Raw genomic sequence first — 20280 nt, forward strand, 5'->3', positions numbered from 1 at the left:
AACAAAAACAATCGATTATTTTTGGGCATTCATTCGATTAGAAAGTATAAACAATCGATTGGTTTAAGCGAAAACCATTCTACCTTACAACTTTCAATCGATTGTTTTGTGATACACTGTAATTCAATCGATTGAGTTACAATTCAATCGATTGTTTTGATAAACCAATCGATTTAATTTCAAGGAAACACGATTTAGAAGCCATGGACGAATGTCACGAGATCAAATTTAATATTTTAATCGATTGGAATGGCCAAAAGCTTTATTAGGATCAATGGAGGATATAATTGGTTGTTGTTTTTGTATTTGATTGTTAATAAATATAATAGATAATTGATAAAATAATAATTTATAAAATAAAAAATAAATTTTATAATTAAATAAAATATATAAAATTAATCTATTCTAAATATAATACTTAAGCAGTTCAGTCACCGAGGTATATCCACAGTGTTCCCACCAATTAAGCATATGCTTGGGTGATAACACGTTGCAGGGAAAGTGACATGGTTGGGTCCTTTAAATAAGTTTTTTATTACTTAAAGTAAATAACTCCCTGGATGGCACTTCAAATGAGAGGCAAGGCGGATGTAAACACGTGGGCCGGGTACGGTGACAACTAATGCCACAACCAAAACCCTAAACCAACTAAAATGTTATAGAAACAGGGCAAGTTGATGAAAAGAAACTGGCCTCCTCTCAACAGGGCATCTCGCCGAAATTCCAACGCAGTGAACGAGGCAACCATTGTTACTTTCAAGAACGGCACTTACGTGACCGGCTTGCTTGGTGATAGGTCCTGGAAAGGAAGAATCTTCTGCAACACCTGACCGGTGACTTGCGGTTAATAGAGCGATCGATTTGGTACTTCCCAGTTAGGCGGGCTCGGTTCGGTGTTCAAAAATTACAGATTCTCCCGCCCACCACTGTCATGATGACAAATATAGCTGTGTATAAATATGAGAACCCCAACGCTTATAGAAAATATATATGTGTATTGTTATTTGGATCTGCTATCTGCTATAGGTTGAGGTCGCTATTATTTTCTGCTGCAAACAAATGGCTGCGAGGAAGGATTTCGTCGGAGATATCAATCCAACCAAGCTTGCCTGGTCTTTGGTTGTGGGGGTTGCTCGATTGTATGAGTTTCCAAGTCAGTGGAACAAGAATGAGGTGTTTAGCTTGGAGTTGGTTTTACAAGATGAGAAGGTATTTATTCCATTCATACTTATACTTTGCAGCTTTTTCTTAGGTGTGCACTAATAAGTTCTGTTCATGTTGTTTTTATGCAATTTACAGGGTGATAGAATTCATGCAACCGTTTGTAAGCCTGGGTTGGAGTTGTTCAAAAATAGGATAAAGGAGCATTGTGTTTATAGTATGCAAAATTTTATTGTCAAGCTTAACAATGGAAAGGTTAGGACAACTCCTCACAAGTACAAGCTTAACTTTTATACAAAGACTGTGGTGGCAGCCCTACCTATTGAGACTTTTGCTTTTAACCCATTCAAATTCCGTCCGTTTCATGAACTTGATGAAAATGGTCCAACCGACGGAAATTTATTATTTGGTAAGCTTAATTGAAATAGCTTTTTTTAGTCATTCTTTGATCAGACTGGGAAGTTATACTTTTAGATTTAACGCTATGTATTGTGAAATGTAGATTACATAGGAGAGGTTGTTGGAAAGGAGGAGGTCAGAGGGCTGATTACGCGCACTGGTGATGAAACGAAGCTTATTACACTTCAGTTGGAAGATCTAGAGTAATGTTTATTGCTTTCGATATGTGTCAGCTCTGAATTTAGTATCAGTCTTGAATCATTTAAACTAAGGCTTACTTTGGGTGTTGACTCTGGTCATGCACTAAAGAAAAAGGAAAAATTAGTTAAGGTGTACAAACTAAGTAAATTGAAATGTAAGCACAATCAGTTAGCAGCTAATGCAATCTTTGCAAATAAGTCCTGTTGCTTTTTTGTTTTTAATTTTCTTTTTTAGACATCCTTTTCTCTAAATAAGTTTATAGATCTTTAAAAAAATTTTGATTTCTAGGTTCTTAGTTTCTTGCTTTCTTGCGTTTCTTTCCCAATTTATTTTTTTTGAAAAATGAAGTATTGCTTTAGGAAGATAGATAATGAAATTGTTCAATCCTCTTATTCTCTTCGGTGCAAGTGTTATATATGTTAATACTATAATTTGCCATTTCTATGGATTTGTTTCAATTCTGGCTACAAAATAGTTTTAGTTAATAGGATGAATCTTAGTAGTCATTTCGGTGACTAAATAGTGGAGCTCCAAATATGGAGGTGTTATAGTATGCAAGAATTGTAATTGATGTATGTAAATGTCATAATTCATTGAATTTTTTTCACTATGACCTAAGTTTTGTGAATTTATCTGTTGGGTTCAACATTAACTCTTAAAAGTTGTGCTCTTGGTTGTATTGCAATGTCTCACTGCTGAGCCTGATAGCCGTAAGAGACCCCAGTTTAATTCATTCTAACCATGGTTGATTTTTCTAATTTTGATTATTTTATATAAGAGATGTTGGTGAAAAATACTTTTTCAAATTGTATTCTTATTAAATTGTGGGTTTGTATTCTTATTAAGCTTCATGCTTTGCTGTTTATAACAACAAATGAGTCATAGAGTATAGTTGCGAGAAACTGTGTTCTTGAACTCCTAAATTTATCGATATTTTTGAGAAAGTTAAAGAGTTTTGTATTTCTAATTCATCACATTGCATGTTGAGTTTTATGTGCTGATTTTAGATTATTGTCAACTCATTTTTTTTTTGATGTACTGATAAAAATTGTGACCAATTTAGAAGGCAAAAGTTTAGAAGTATGATCTCTGTCAACCGTAAAAAATATCTCGGCGACTAAGCTGAAGGAAATGTAACACATGAACATTATTTTTTTCAATGAAGCTGAAAAGTGAAAAAAAAATTGATACTCTAGATTGGCTTTCTGTACACTTTTCTTTTTTTTCAAGTTAATATTTGTTTATGTCAAAGTTTATTAACAAAATATTTCTATATATCATGAGCTAAATTCTAAATGCCATTACTTGATTTATGTTGTGAGTTTTATATACTAAAAAAAAAGTTGTGTCATGAATAAGATTGTGCTTACATTGCCTATGTGATTAGTAACTAATAGATCATGACTGAGCAGAGGTTGGTAATTATATTATACAAACTATATAACTTTGATGCACTACTTTATGTGATTAGTAACTAATAGTGGACAAATTAGTTAAGGTGTGTGGTGTTCTGTTTTTTGTTCCAGAAAGCACAAAATTAAATGTACACTGTTTGGGGAATTGGTCGATCAAGTTCTTCCACATCTCGAGCGAGATGATGGGGAGCCTTTCATAATGGTGGTTCAGCTCTTTAAGTCCAACATATACTTGAATTCTGTCAATATTCAAAGTACCTACTATGTGTCCACATGTTACTTCAATCCAAACATTCCTGAGGTTATTGACTTCAAGAAAAGGTTTGTCATTGGGGCACAAATACTTGGTTTATTCTACATTTAGATTCCAGATTTTAAAAATGATATTAGCTTACGTTAACTTTTTTGCCATTTGCACAGCTTGGCAACAGATTTTGTTCCCTGTTCACAACGAATTAGTCAGCTGGAAGCTCAACCTCAATACTCAGTTAGAGATGAGATCAGTGCCGGCATTGTACCAGTGCGCACTATAGAAGAGGTTCTTAATATCACTGAGGTGAGCTTGCAATCTGATAACTTAAGCCGTACATAATGAATTACTGACTTATCACCATTTTTGTTAGGAAACGTCATGTTGGATTGTTGGGACCATTGTTTCTCTAGAAGTTGGTAAAGATGATTGGTCCTATATGTCGTGTAAGACATGTCCTAAGAAGGTTGTGCAAAGCAAAGATAGGTATTGGTGTGATAATTGTAGGCGTGTAGGCTTCAAGGTTATGCTAAGGTTGGTTGTTAGATCAGAAAATTTTGCTAATTTTCTTAATGCGTGCTTTATACCTTCAATTGGCAAATATAGTGTAGTTGCATGTAGTTATCTTTACGGGTTACGGTTAATGTGTTGCTGAGATGTTAATGCAGGTATAGGCTCCAACTAATTGTGACTGATGGAAGTGGTTGTCTGAACCTCATTGTGTGGAACAAAGAAGCAGAGCAAATGATAGGACAGGCTGCTGAGAAAGTTAAGGAATTATCTGTAAGTGAAATTATTCGAGCTAAAACAAATTCCTCATAAAGAATGTGTTTATGCGGCTGAGTGAATTGCTTTTTGTCTTCCATGTAAAGAAATGCGATAAAGGAGATTCATACCCTAAATACCTAGAGAATATGATTGACAAAAGGTTCTTATTCAAGCTTAACATCACATACAAGAATATCAATTCCGTGGAAGGGGTGTACAGCGTCACAAAACTTTCGGATGACGAGTCCCTCATGTCCAGTTATGGTGTGCCCAATTCTTCTTCTGATACTTCTGTAAGTGTAGGATCTTATGCTAAGGCCTAAAACTCTGCTCTGCTATTCACTGTATTGTTGTAGCTAACATGATTCTTAACTTTATCTTACTTCGTGAAGTGTTTGCAGATGCTACCTAATATCCCTATAGCCGAAACAGACGAAGATAGCAATGGACATGCTGCAGTTTCCCTGTCTAAGGTAAAGAGTTCATGCGTGTCACATCATTCTGTTACCTATGGTAAATGTAGATAACTATCTGTGATGAAAAGGCTGCTAAGTATGTAGTTTCTGATTGTGGAGCTTGTCTGAAACTTAGGATTCTGCCGTTGAGAGCAACTGTGATAGCTCCTGTCAAACTCCAGCCAAGAGAACCTCTTCTGATGCAGTTGATGACTCCCCAGCAACAGCAGCCCTATCTCCAGATGTTCAGGCATCCGCTAACAAAACATTTAAGAGGAATTGTGGAAGAAAAAAGATTGATTGAAAAGTTTGTATGGAAGTTAAAGTGTTGGTTTGGTTAAGTTTGTTGTGAGACAATTCTTTTGTTAGCATTATAGCTTAATGTTTTCTTAGCCTTTCAAACTGTTTGTAGTTTATACATTGTGTGTCCTTGGAATGTTCCTCCTTTTGTGATGTTTAATGTCTTCTCAACTTAGTTGCTTTGTTTGTTAAGTTCTTAGGAGTCTTTGTTTGTTAAGTTCTTAGGTAAATTATCTGCAGCAAACATGCAGCTGGTAATGTTGTCCCAGATTTTATGAATTACAAATTATGTTATTTATTAGCCCATTCGCCAGAAAACTCTTTTCCTTTATCATAAAACTCTTCATTGTTTGGGTATTCAAGCAACATTATTTATTCTCATTAAAATCTTTAATGGGGCCATAGCTCATTGTTTGACCAACTGTTGTGCCAAAAACTAAAAGATTAACCGTGACCAACAATTTGATTTTATAATTCAATATTTTTGTGGCAATATCATTTTAAATTTTTAAATTGGTCAACACAAATTTGGCTTCATGTTGTGTGAATGATCATTAAAATATAATATTCAAAACATGATTCTGTATACATCATTAGAATAGCACAATTGTGATATATTAAGTTTGACTCATTTTATTTCTACTAGATAGTCATGAATAGATTTTTTGTGCATATGGAGCATGAGTAGATATCAAGTTTATTCTCAACTACTGTTACTTACCAACTGTATGAACAAGATGCATATATTTACAAGTTAAGTTTGTGCATAAGAAGTCACGTTGGGTTTAATACATGAAATTAGGAAAATTACTTTTGTATTTGGTTCATATTACCTTAATTTCCAAATTGGACCAGTATAATGTGTATTATTCTCATGCCATGGTTTACTTCCCTCTAGACCTTGCCCTTATTTCTGCATTGTGTTCCTGGACCTTTGTCCCTGGAATTTTCATAAGACTATTCTTTTACTTTTACAATCAATAAAATACTTTCTTCAGGGACTAAGGTGTAACGATATACATTAATTGGTGATAAGAAACCAATGCCTAGAGCGCTTTGTGCCAACCTTTTAAGCGCTGTAAGTTATCTTATTTATTATCCCATTCGCCACAAAACTCTTTCTCCTTATCACACATTCACATTATTTTTTCAATCCTCCATTGAAAAGTATACTAATTAAACCATTGTAAATCTGTCATTGCAACAAACGTGTGACCAATTGATTGTATGTATGCAAACTCAATTTTAGATATCAAAACTCTACTATAAGGATAGCTATCAATAGTGATAATCACCTATCTCATTCTTTACTCAGTTTATATTTACGTACATACAATGAATGAGATATTGTTCACAAAAGAAATCCAAATTGTTCTGTCTTCACTAATTGTTTGCATATTCCAGCTATTCATTTACATTTAGGAAAATCTTTAATGGGAGCATAGCAGCATAGCTCATACTTTGAGCAACTGTTGTGCCAATGAAGGAAAAAGAAATTCTATTTTGAACTATACAAGTATAAAACTGCACTTTTCTTTTAGGAATAACAAGTTACAGAACACAGCATCCTCATTAAAATAATTAGTGGCATGTATCATAATTTAGGTTTGCATGTGTAACCGAAATTTCCAAGATTTTACAATACATTTCATCAATGAGGTTTAAATTTTAATTTCAATTTAATACCTTGCAAAGCTAGCCGAGTTGCATTTTGCCGCATGCTAGCTCAATCAATCACTAAAGCAACTCAATCAAAATGCACTTGGAATGGGAAGAAGAAGTAACGCCACTGCCATATTGGATCCCATTCTGTTTGCTTCCTTTATGCCAATGTAATGGCAGAGATAATGATGTGAATATCCTGCAATCAGATTTGGAAAAATCATGATCATTATCTATTGTCATTTCTAGCAAGTCTTTTCGACAATTAAATTTGGCTGCCTGCCGTCGCATTACAACTTGGGGGCTTGCTTTGTTTTATTAAATGAAGCAAATGGCAAGGGCAAATTACTTTAAAATCCAGACTTAACTCATTCCAAAATGGGAGATTTTATTAGATAAACAAATGTAGCATGGGGTTAGAATGGAGAATACACGCAGCTGAGTAAACTTGATTTATTAGTCAAGTCAGCATTAATAGTGAATCTTCTGCAGGATTATGTTCTCCTGCTTTGTTGCTTGATTTAATACTTGCTTTAATTTTACTGTGACATGCTTTGCATATGCTGACATATGAGCTTCTTCCTATTGTATCTACTTGACCTTTAATTACTCTCCAGGGATTTTCTCATTGCGAGCCTCGAGGTCAGCTTCAGCAGCACATACTTTTGTATCCATCGAAGTTGTTCCCCTTTAAACTGTGAGATCTTCTGAATTTGTCAACCTTGAACATTACCCATAAAGGACTAAGCAATATAGTTCTCCTTCAAGTACTATTTATTAAGGATGCCTAAATATAAATAAAAAAATAGTAAAGTAATTTTGGCATTAATTATATACTCCTATGAACTCCTCTATAAATGATGAGGAATACTCAGAGCATATAAACACAAGTCATACACTGAGAAAACACATTTTCCTAACCTGCATATCTTTCCCCTCCCTGATCTCTTACTTCTGCAATCCTCGCATCTTAGACACAATGAGTGATGTTCCTCCTATTTCCATTCCCCTGCCCGAGCTCCCGGACGAGCTTATGCTTGACATTTTCCACCGTGCTGATGCTTCAACCATTTTGAATGCTCGCAGCACCTGTCGCTCTTGGAGAGTCAAACTAAGCAGCTATGACTTCCAGACAACACTTGCTCAAAGGTGGAAACATCATGGCTGCTCACTCCTGATGCATTTTTGCTATCCATCCTCTCTGATGAACTCTGTAGATTGGGTTATGAGGATGGATGCTTCGAGTGGTTACACTATGCCATTTCACTTTCCTTTTTTGCTGACATATGAAGGATGGTTCCACATTATTGGCGTTGAAAATGGGATCCTCTGCATAAGATACAGTTCAATGGGCAAGAAGTCTTACTTGCTATCTTGGAATCCTGTTAGCCGAAAATCAAAAATTATCCAGGATCCTGTTTATATTTTTCAGCCTGACTTGGTGTATTTATATGCTTTGGTGTACTTTCCATCCACTCTGGATTATGCCATCCTTTATATTTTCAAACAAACATCAGAAAGTCCTTCAAGCTCACTTTCAATTTATACAAGTTTCAAAAGAAACTGGAATGTGATCATAACATGTCCACCATATGTTGTAACCTTAGATGCTACGTATGTTACACTTGGTGGATCAATTTATTGGTTAACATGCTCAGTTGACGATGATGAAAGAAGATCCCCATATATTGTATGCTTCTCCTTATTATCTAACACTTTTCAGCAAATTTTCATTCCTCGGCAGGCTTTGGCTCATTGCTACATGCTCATGCTCCTGAACCAAAAGGTTTGCCTTGCCTCATCTACTCATGACGAGGAAGTATTCAGCACCTCTATTTGGCATGTTGCTGTTACTGAGGAGGAGCCAGCATGGACAAGGTTGTTCATGTACAATGGCATTGCCCCTCTCTTTACTCCTGCCATCTTTGTTGATGAAGATATAATAGAAATAAAGGAGAGGCATTTTGAAGAAGATGGCGTCGATGATTCACACGTTTCACACTTTCACATATGTCGATACACTCCCATGGAAAAGACTAGGAGGACTCTTCATTGGGTAGAGTATGAAGATAACGTAAGGATTAGGTCACTGCATGTGTATCATGAGACGTTATACCCGGTTTGAAGTCGAGATCTGAGAGTGAATTAAGTTTGATGAAGGTTATAAGGAGCCACATAGTATGATTAGTCTGGATTACCTCTGGTATTTGTAATCAACTTAGTTTTAAGGTTAAGTTTGGTGCATGCTTTGTATCCTAGCTTTGGAGTCTGCTATTAGTGATTAATTCCAGTTTCTATGTCGTTATCTTTGGTGGAAAAAAATTTATGTTAAATCTGATTATGCTGTATTTAGGTAATGCATCTTTGGTAGGTCACATCTACTAGAATATTATGTACTTTTCTGCTTTGGATGTTATAACTTATATAATGGATATCGTGTTTGCAACGTCAACCTATGTATCATGATTTTCTTTTTTTTTCTGTATGAATGATCTTTGCTTGAGGTCAATTTTGTTATACTCCATCATAATCAAGGAAGCAATACAAGAATTTTTACAATCCTAATATAAATTAAATCCATGCTTTTAGCCCGTGATCATATAGTGCTCCATTTGCTAAAAAGGTACAGATAAAGTTCAGGGGATATTAACTCTGCATAAGTTGTTAGCTTACTGTCCTGTACACGTTGTCTTTATGCCTGCATAATATACTTGATTCTTCAGCTTATAGAGATTAGCCATGACCACATCACTCCAACTTATAATTCAATTTTGCTGGGAAAATATAATTTTCAACTTTTAATCCTATGAATAAAAATTTAGCGTGAAGTTGTAGGAATAAAAATTATAATATAATATTCAGTTCATTAAATAGATAGATAATTAGAATAGCACAAGTGTGACATTTGAATTTAGGCTCAATTTAAAACCAAAGGATACCAATGAATAGATTTTTTGTGCATATAGAGCTTGAGTAAATATCAACTTTATTCTCAACTACTGTTATTTACCAAATGCATGAGAAATATATATATAACTACACGTATCTGTTATGCCTAAAGAAGCAAAGTTGGGTTTAAATTAGAAAAATTACATTCCTTTTGTATTTGGTTTACATCACTTTAGTTGCACATATTGTTGTTCTTATAGTTTACTGATAAACAACATATAAATATTTGCATCCCTTATTATTATTAGTTTCTCATGGCCCTCTAGACCTTGCCTTTATGGCTGCACTGCATACTTGGACCTATGTCCTCCGAATTTTCATTACATTATTCTTTTACTTTTACACCTAATAAAATAATTTTTTCATGACTTGAAGGTATAACCATACAGATTAACGAGTGATAAGGAACCAAGGCCTAGAGGGCTTTGTGTAAACATTGCCTTCAAATGTGCGCTCTTAAGGATAGCAGTCATTACATTAGCCATGACACCAGTCTCAGTTGAGTCTTTGGCATACATATTAGCTATGGCTAACTTTTCCACTTTATTGTTCAATATTTTTACGAAAGTTCTCATTTTAAATTATTAAACCTGTCAACAAAAAAATTGTCACTTCTTATAGGAAACAAAATTAAAATATAGTTTTCAATTTATTAAATTGATACATAATTAAAATAGCACAATTGTGACATCTCAAGCTACAGTCAATTTGAAACCAAAGGATGGCCATGAATAGATTTTTGGTTTCCCTGTATCATGACTAAATATGAACTTTATTCTCAACTACTCTTACTTGCCAATTGCATGAGAAAGAAATATATACCTACAACTTGATGTTGTGACTAAAGAAAGAAAGTTTGGTTTAACTATAAAATTTCCATTATTTTTGTATTTGTTTCGCATCACTTTACATGACAAGTCAGAGCAGTATAATTGGGACGTTGTGCAGAGAAGGCCGTAAAGCTATACCAGCAAAATATCACTTTTCCTGTGATTTCCTGTCAATAGCTTCCAAAACTTTTCTCTACCATAGGATACTTTGTAAACAATTACAGGAAAACAATATAAATAGGTGTACAAAAAAATCTAACAAAGTCAACTTGGCTCTCTAAGATCTATTTATGCTTTTATAAGATTGTGCATCAAAGAGCAGGATCTTTTTTCGAGGCTTCCACACCATGGTTACTATTCAGGTATGTGTGAATCACAACTTGAAGATTTAATTTGCATATGGATCCTAAAATTGCAAATACATAGTATCTCACTTAACCTCAATACCCATGAACCAGTAATTCTTATTTTCTCGACCCAGATTCCCCTCATCAGCCTAACCTGAAATTGCAACACTAGCATGAAACAATCGGGTGAAAATGCGAAAGAAGCAAGGCAGTATAGATTGGCAAAGCTATCTGCGAAAAAAAGAAAGCTAACTGATTCCGACCACAAAGGTGCTTTCAAACTATATGTTTAGGTCATACGAAACAAATTTCATGTTATCTTTGTGCTGCCTGTATTAATCAGCATTATTTTATCCTTTCTAATCCTTTGCAGAAAATCTTGAGATAGCACAACTACTTCCACCCAAGCAACATGTAGGCATAATGCATACGCCTTGCAATTGTACACCACCGTGTGAAGATAGAACCCCATTGAAGGAGTTGTCAGCTGCCTTCTTGCAAGGTATGTTATGTAGATGGCTGACACATATAGGTGAAGATATCTGAATGAAAAATAGGAAGAACTTATTTTCTGTTAAGTTACGCCCTACACGTTTGTCTAAACCATACTATATTACTCACAAATTCAACAAATTACATTGTAAAGTTCTCTTTATTGTGGTAGCGATAACATCACGACACTAATTAGAGGAGCCTATCACCTTGAGTTATAGCAAACTGGCCTACGATTGAAGTTCTGTGGGACCACTTCAGTGCAGATTTTGGTTCAAGCTATTTCTTAGCTAATAATTGCTAACAATAGGAACCTTCATGTTTCAGGCTCTAGCTATAACCATGACAAGGCAAGTCCTCCAAATGCATCGAGCCGCAGCAGCATCACAAATAACTTTTCAACACAGTTGGGGACCTTAGGTAGTTTTCACACGACTGATCAATCACTCGGTAAACATTTCTTTAATGCCATTATCAACTTCTCGCATCCAACTTCATCTATCAAAATGATTACACTTCAAGTTTTGGACTCTTTCCAATATCATGCAAGTTGTGATTGTTTGACACACAGACTTATTCTAACCATATCGTATACATTTGTTGTTGTAATTAGGAGGAGAGAACATGATGCAACTAACCTCATGTCTAACTCATCCTTCCTCCTATGCTCAAAAGCCTTCAAGAAGTGTGAGCGCAGGACGCCACATTCTGATTCCATCAACACATGACCATAGCAATGTGAAATCAACTACGCTTGCAACAAACTCGGTTCTGTTCTCAGGTGGAGATACAAATCTCTTTCCCTTCTTATTCACAATTCATGCAACTAAATTATGCATACATATATTAGTGTATAACTATAACGATCTAAAATAAGAACAGGATGATAACACAATTTTCCCTCCTTTAGGTCGAGCAACGTCGCAAGAGCTTCTTCCAAACAAATTCGGAACGGGTATCATTTTCACAACGTCTTCGAGGCATGTACCATTCATCTCTGATGTGCTTAACGCATCTGCAAACAACACACCCAACTTTGAACCAAGCAATCTGCAAATCTACCCTCCATTCAAAGCCAACCAAGGTAACATTAAAGACCGACTTCGTACAAAATTTCTCTTCTTCATGTTTTATATCATAAACAAATTCATTAACACAAACTTTTTCAAGCCTTCCTAAAGACGAGATCAAATGCATGTAAAACATTCAGATAAAAGCCAAAATTGTCTGTGCAGAACATTCTTATCATATTGAGAAAGTCATTAGAGATGATACACATGATTATGAGACCACCTCCAGTGCCGGTTTCAGTTTCAACCAAAATCAGAATCCAGGAGAAGCTCCTCCAGGTAACAAAGTTGCACAGCGTTTTGATATATCATTATCTGGCACGGCAACATATAGGTTGATGGGCACATGATTCATGGAATGTTCTCAATTTAGCAGATTTACAATTGACAACACAACATACAGAGCCAAGCATAACACGGACTCAACCATCGAACAGGATTGCCACCGATGATGTCAATCCAGGTTAGTAAATATAAATAAATCTATCAGTATTTTTTTGTCTTCAAACATTAATTGAAATTAGAAAAATTAATATTTATCTATTAATTATTTTTTTTAAATTATATTATACTTTTTAATTTTATCTCTTAAGTAATCTTGCTAATAATAACCATTTTGGACTAAAAATTATTTTATATCATAAATATTATAACAAATAAAATTTCTAATTGAATATGAGATAATTAATATTTAAAATTTATAATGAATAGTAGAACAATTATTTACAGGCATAGAAGTTAATCCTGATATATTAAAATATGTATATTTTTCTATATACTTATTTGATTATATCTATTCTTTTAGATAATTACTTGTGTGATGAATGTTAAATATATTTTTTAATTATAATACTTAATTAAATAGATGCAGAAATTCCTTAATCTAATAGTATATCAAAAATAAATTACAAATATATAAAAATATTAGTAATTTAAAAAAACTTTATTAATTAAATTTGTTATACTTTGATATAAACATATTTTTCATATATGAGTTTATTTTTTTTATGATATTTAAATGCAATTATAGTTTCAAATTATAAATGATAATGTCAACAGGAGCTAACATGCCAGTAAATTCAGTTTTTTGATTATTAAATATATATGAAAATAAATAAAAATAAAATTACTTAGGATGACAAATTATCTGTAATTTAATTAAAATATTTTAAGTTCAAATTTTAGAAATAAAAAGAAACTTATTTCTATAAATTATATATAATGAATTATATTTTAAGAATGAAAATATTCACTAACTCTTTTTAATTTTTATATCTCTAATATATTTTTAATATAATTAGCAATGTTCAATAAAATTTATTTTTAGATATATATTTTTATCCAACTTTTAAAATTTTTTTTGCCCATCATCATCTGCGCTGTATACTGTATCTTAATAACCATTATATCCTTTGAAGATTTATTAACTAATGTCTTAACTCATTTTAAACTGAAGTCTTTGATACAAAATAAGGTTTAGAATACGTTGCTTTCAATTTGTTTGGTTTCATAAAATATGCTTATTATTTGAATTTATAATATTCCTTTCAATTCACTTTATCATTATATAAGAATGTCGGAATACATTTATAATTACAGGCATTTTTTTTATAACTTCATCCATATTTTCAAAATTTTATGCAAATATGAAATAGAACTTCTCAAAAAAATATACTTTTAAAAATAATCAAAAAAATATCATTCAACAACGACAAAGCATTCAATGTTTTGTTAAAAGTACGTTTTGCATTTATTAACGATAAAAAATATAAATGTATTTAACAACATAATAAAAATAACAATAATAAATATATTTTTTACAAATAGCAAATGACTTATATAACTAACAACGACTAAATGCACAAATAATTTGTTTGTTACATGAATTACTTATTATTTGTAAATAATATATTTATGTTTGTTATTTGTTTATTTTAAAATATATTAAGAAATTTTGTATCATTAATAAATTCTAACAGTACGTTTGTCAACGGATTAAACATGTAAAAATATTTTTAATGTTTTTTTAAATTAACTTTGATATATTAATAACATAAATAATTTTACATAATAATTCAACTGAATTTATATATCTAAAATCATTTTTTAAACGTAAATCTAAGGATACGTTATTCGGTTACAATTCTTTTTACTAAAAATTCCTAAAAAAATTTCTTTTAAATAATTTTTTTTATGTTATTTAAGATGGAAACAAAACAAAAGCGGATAAAAAATATAGCATCGTAAGCGCGGTTGAATTATTTTTTCATTTTATTGAAGCACATATTTTTTTAGGACGTCTACTCGATATTTTCGTAGATTTTTAAAAAATAGATTATTTTATGAAAAATACTTTAAATTTTATTCAGATAACAAAATCCAATGATTTTAATTTATTTATTAGGTAAATTTTAATAGAAATTAAAAGCAATGGTTATAGAGGTAATGGTTATCAATAAATTCACACTTGAATTTAATTCACACTTGAATTTAATTAATATAATAGATGCATTAGTTGCATACCATTAATTAGGTAAATTTAATCTTAGTCATTTAAATTAATCTAATGACTACAAATGCATTCTCATATTTTCATATTAAAATTCTATTCTCATAACATACATTTTATATATAGAGAGAGAGGTTGTTTAAGTAACAGTTTCCCAATCTCCCACTTCATTCTTCTTTCGCATCTCCACCTTATCTAATGTGAAACCTAAGTGAGATTTAAAATTACTTGCAAACATTATGATCCACAACATGATACTTCATGGGACATCGTAAAATCTTAATAGTAATTATAGTCTTATGCAACCTGAATTCATATGACAAAAACATTTTTTATCGAGACTCTTAACATGTATATATTGCATGATTTGAATATCTATCAAATCACCTGTAATGTTGGTATATTAAATCTTACTATAATGTTGGTATATTGAATCTTACTATATTTAATTTAACTGTCGTATCTTTTCCGAGCTAAACACACATTCGCCAATGCTTATTTCCTTTCCACAGATTATTGGGATATTGGAGATCCGACTTTTACATGCCAACACTGCAAAGCTATATTCTGGTACGAAGAGCGCATAGAAAAGCACTACAAGCCTAAATGTCCAAAGTTTAGTCTATGTTGCCGACAAGGTCAAGTCCAACTTCCTATGCTTGAAGAACCTCCCGATTCATTGAGGAAGCTTTACTTTGACAACACCAAAAAAGCGGAACACTTTCGATCGAACATTAGGAGCTACAATAGTATGTTTGCTTTCACATCATTCGGGGGTAAGATACAAAGAACAATTAACCAAAGCCGTGGGCCCCCAACCTTTATTCTGCACGGACAAAATTACCATTTAATGGGGAGCCTGCTTCCACCAGAAGGCGGAGTAGCAAAATTTGCACAATTATATATATACGACACTGAAAATGAGATTCGAAATAGAATCACCGCTGTCAGGTCATTTGCATACAATTTTATTAAAGACTCAAACATAGTTATCTCACTTAATTCATAATGGTTGTAGACATCATATTTACATGTTTTATGCCATTTTTTCCAGCTCTAATGATCACTTGAACAAGCTTCATGCGGATATTGTTTCTACCATCAAAACTACGTTGGATAATCATAATGTCCTCGCAAAGTCTTTCCGACTTGCTCGCGATGCACTCACAGCAAACGGCAATAATTCTGTTTGCCTTCGACTCATTGGCAAAAGAGGAAAAGATGGAAGGAGGTATAATTTGCCTTCAGTATCTGAGGTTGCTGCCTTAATTGTCGGTGATTTTGATGGATCCACAGAAGAACGAGATATTATTGTTGAGACCAAATCAAGGTCGCTTCAAAGAATAACAGAACTCCACCCGGCTTATCTAGGCTTGCAATATCCTCTTTTATTCCCTTATGGTGAAGATGGATGGAGAGAAGATATTATCTTGAACAAAGTTAAGAAAAAATCGACAGATGAAGACAAGCATGTCACAATGCGCGACTTTTTCGCATTTCGAATCCAAGACCGACCTTCGCACAACGGTGTCCTGTTACATTCCCACCGGTTATTCCAACAATTCATAGTTGATGCATTCTCAATGGTTGAGAGTGCTAGATTGAAATTTATTTACACCCACCAAACCGAATTTAGAGCAGAGATCTACAATGGACTTCGGGATGCCGTTTTCAATGGCGAGACCAATGCTGCCTCAAAGGGTAAGAGAATTATACTGCCAGCAACATTTACTGGTGGGCCAAGATACATGATTCAAAATTATCAAGATGCCATGGCAATATGTAGGTGCGTTGGTTATCCAGATTTATTCATCACTTTTACATGCAATCCGCAATGGGACGAAATACAAAGATATTGTAGAATGAATAAAGTCAAACCAGAGGACAGGCCAGACATGATTTGCAGACTATTCAAGGTTAAACTGGACATGATGATTAAAGATCTTAGATACAACAAATTATTTGGTGCTACAAAAGCAGGTTTGAAACTTACATATATATATATATATATTTCACGTATTTATCCCTACCATGTTCCATAATTTTTCATAATTAAATGTATGTTAATACCATATGCATTTTGCTATTTTTTCCAGTTATCTACACAATAGAATTCCAAAAGAGGGGACTCCCACATGCACATATATTATTATTCTTGCATGAACAAGATAAATACCCAACCCCTGCAGACATAGACAAAATCATATGTGCTGAAATTCCTGATGCTGATGTTGACACTGCATACTACGAGGCTGTAAAGAGTTTTATGCTTCATGGTCCATGTGGTCTTAGCAAACCAACTTCGCCTTGCATGGAGGAAGGTCGTTGCATCCGTCATTTCCCTAAGAAGTTCAACAACAGGACTACAGTTGATGAAGATGGTTACCCAGTATATAGGCGTCGAGACAATGGACGCACGGTGGAAGTTTCAGGAATTCATCTAGACAACCGATATGTCGTGCCACATAATAAAATGTTGTTGCTAAAATACCGTGCTCACATTAACGTCGAATGGTGTAACCAGTCAAGATCTATCAAGTATTTGTTCAAATATGTAAATAAAGGAAGTGATCGCGTCACAGCCTGTTTTTCTACAAAGTCCCTCGATGGTAAGGCAAGTTTAGAAGTTGATGAAGTGAAAATGTTTTACGATTGTCGATATATATCTCCTTGTGAAGCTGCTTGGAGGATCTTTTGCTATGACATTCACTACAGAAATCCATCGGTTGAGAGGCTAAGCTTTCATTTGCCGGATCAACAACCGGTTGTATTTACGGATAATGAATCATTGGTTGAAGCTGTTGCAAAGGCAACTGTTAAAGAGTCCATGTTTCTAGGCTGGTTTGCAGCAAACAAAACAAATGCCGAAGCTAGAAAACTAACCTATAATGAGTTTCCAAGCAAGTTTGTTTGGAAATCATCTCTGAGAGCTTGGGAACCCAAGAAAAGTCATCAGGTCATTGGAAGGATGATCTTTGTACCACCATCATCCGGTGAGCTATATTATTTAAGGTTGTTGTTAAACATTGTAAAAGGACCAACAACCTATGCGGATATCAGGACTTACAATGGTGTAATCTACTCATCATTTCGAGATGCATGCTATGCACGTGGTTTGCTAGACGACGACAAAGAATATATAGATGCCATTGAAGAAGCAAGTCATTGGGGCTCAGGTCATTATTTGCGGAGGTTGTTTGCGACACTACTATGGTCTAATTCAATGGTGCGACCGGAAGTTGTCTGGGAAAAAACTGCCATCCTATTAACTGATGGAATTTTGCATGATCACAGAGTCATGTTTGGCCTACATGGTAACTAACAAATTACGATCCATGACATCTCAATTTATTTTTTCATCCTTAAATTGTTAACAACAGGTTTTTATCTTATTTGTTTTACTTAACACATGTTTCTATCTCCAACGGTCACTTATATATATATTACTTTCTAAACATTTCAGATTTGCTTTTCAGTGAGGAAGAATTAAAGGATCTAACCTTGATTGACATTGAACAAATATTGAACAGTAACGGAAAGACATTGCGCGATTATCCAACCATGCCATTTCCATCAAGAGATACCGACCATCTTAGGACGCGAAACAAAATGATCTTTGACGAATTAAATTATGATCGTGTTCTGTTAGAAAAGCAACATAATGACTGCCTCTCAAAATTAACTGCCGAGCAAAAGGGGGTATATGATAAAATCATGAGCTCTACAGATAGTCAACATGGACGTGTGTTCTTTTTGTATGGCCATGGGGGTACAGGAAAAACTTTCCTTTGGATAACTTTAGCTTCAGCACTTAGATCACGTGGACAAATAGTTCTAACTGTTGCATCTAGCGGCATTGCGTCTCTACTGTTACCTGGAGGTCGAACTGCACATTCTAGGTTTGCCATACCATTAACTCCAGATGAGTTCTCTACTTGCAACATTAAGCAAGGAAGTCCATTAGCAGAATTAATTATAATAGCTAAGCTAATTATTTGGGACGAAGCTCCCATGATGAGCAAATTCTGTTTTGAGGCATTGGACAAGACATTGAAGGATTTGATGAGATTCAAAGATGATCATAACCAGCACTTGCTGTTTGGAGGTAAAACAATTGTTTTTGGTGGGGATTTTCGACAAATTTTGCCTGTCATTCCAAAAGGAACAAGACAAGACATTGTTAATGCGTCTTTAAACTCTTCATACCTCTGGCAACATTGTGAAGTATTAAAGCTCACTGTAAACATGCGATTGCAATCTATGACTACAGATGATGAGGTAGAGGGTCTAAAGCAATTTGCTGAATGGATACTTCAAGTTGGCAACGGAATATCTGACAGATCATGTGATGGCTGCAATAGCATTAACATACCACCTGAATTCCTTATCACTAACTATAGTGATCCTATTAAGGCAATTGTGGAGGCAATCTATTCTGATTACATTGCTGACATGTCTAATGAAAGCAACTTGAAAGGTCGCGCTATCTTAGCTCCTACGGTTAATGCTGTTGATGAGGTTAATGATTACATGACTGCAATGAACAGCAATGAATGCAAGACATATGTTAGTTCCAACAAATGTCTGTCCGAGGGAGGTAGCAATCAAATTCAAGCTATGCACACACCAGAGTTTTTAGCAACAATTAAGTGCTCGGGGGTTCCAAATCACGAATTGAAGCTCAAGGTTGGTTGCCCTGTGATGCTTATTAGAAATATTGATCACTCATCAGGCCTTTGCAATGGTACTAGGTTGATAATTACAAGACTAGGAGATAAAGTTATTGAGGCAAAATTGTTAAATTCCAACAACTGTGTCAATAAAGTCTTTATTCCTAGAATGACACTCACACCGTCAGACGCCAGGCTACCATTCAGATTCCAACGGAGACAATTTCCTCTTATGGTATCTTACGCAATGACAATCAACAAAAGTCAAGGACAATCTTTGAATCACGTGGGTTTGTTATTGAAAAGACCTGTCTTCACTCATGGCCAACTTTATGTTGCCATCTCAAGAGTCACAAACAAAAAAGGGTTGAAAATTGTAATTGCTCATGACGAAAACACAAACAAGACAGAGAATGTTGTTTACCCTGAAGTCTTCAGAAATATATGACAACACATTCAGCATTACGAATATTCTTATTATTACATAATTCCTCTATACACTCATTTTCGCTTATCCAACCCTAACTATTTATCTATAACTTTATCGCTACAATCTTACATCCTTTTCATATTTTTACCATTTTCCGTTTTTCATTGCATTTGTTAGCAACTATAACTTATTAACTCACAAGTACTTATCTTATGCTTAAACCATTATTTCTTCCTATACAGTACTTTTTCAACATTCATATTTAATACAATTCAAACCTTATTCAATCAATTTTATGGAATTATATTTCAAATGCTTTGAGTTACTATTTATATAATTTCTGCATCTACATACAACACGAAAATAGTCTAA

At 33.9% G+C, this 20280-nt stretch overlaps 3 protein-coding genes across 3 annotated transcripts; all 3 read left to right on the forward strand.

Moving 5' to 3' along the window:
• The first annotated feature begins 1059 nt into the window (after window positions 1-1059).
• Window positions 1060-4953, forward strand: LOC112761934 (replication protein A 70 kDa DNA-binding subunit B-like). The gene is made up of 10 exons (XM_072232941.1): window positions 1060-1209; window positions 1300-1570; window positions 1664-1763; window positions 3288-3497; window positions 3597-3732; window positions 3800-3960; window positions 4095-4209; window positions 4299-4487; window positions 4596-4667; window positions 4786-4953. The coding sequence occupies exons 1-10, from the start codon at window positions 1060-1062 to the stop codon at window positions 4951-4953; spliced, it is 1572 nt and encodes a 523-aa protein (XP_072089042.1).
• A 2637-nt stretch (window positions 4954-7590) lies between these two features.
• On the forward strand, window positions 7591-8736 carry LOC112762095 (putative F-box protein At3g17480). Its single transcript, XM_025808225.1, has one exon. The coding sequence runs from the start codon at window positions 7591-7593 to the stop codon at window positions 8734-8736; it is 1146 nt and encodes a 381-aa protein (XP_025664010.1).
• Window positions 8737-10910: 2174 nt separating this feature from the next.
• LOC112762255 (uncharacterized) lies at window positions 10911-19926 on the forward strand. Its single transcript, XM_025808236.1, has 11 exons — window positions 10911-11007; window positions 11111-11239; window positions 11557-11679; window positions 11843-11997; window positions 12112-12313; window positions 12465-12578; window positions 12676-12762; window positions 15321-15759; window positions 15863-16788; window positions 16905-18122; window positions 18272-19926. The coding sequence occupies exons 1-11, from the start codon at window positions 10911-10913 to the stop codon at window positions 19924-19926; spliced, it is 5145 nt and encodes a 1714-aa protein (XP_025664021.1).
• Window positions 19927-20280: the final 354 nt, after the last annotated feature.

This window comes from Arachis hypogaea, chromosome 1, assembly GCF_003086295.3.
Source record: "Arachis hypogaea cultivar Tifrunner chromosome 1, arahy.Tifrunner.gnm2.J5K5, whole genome shotgun sequence".
In the NCBI taxonomy this organism is placed as follows: Eukaryota; Viridiplantae; Streptophyta; class Magnoliopsida; order Fabales; family Fabaceae; genus Arachis; species Arachis hypogaea.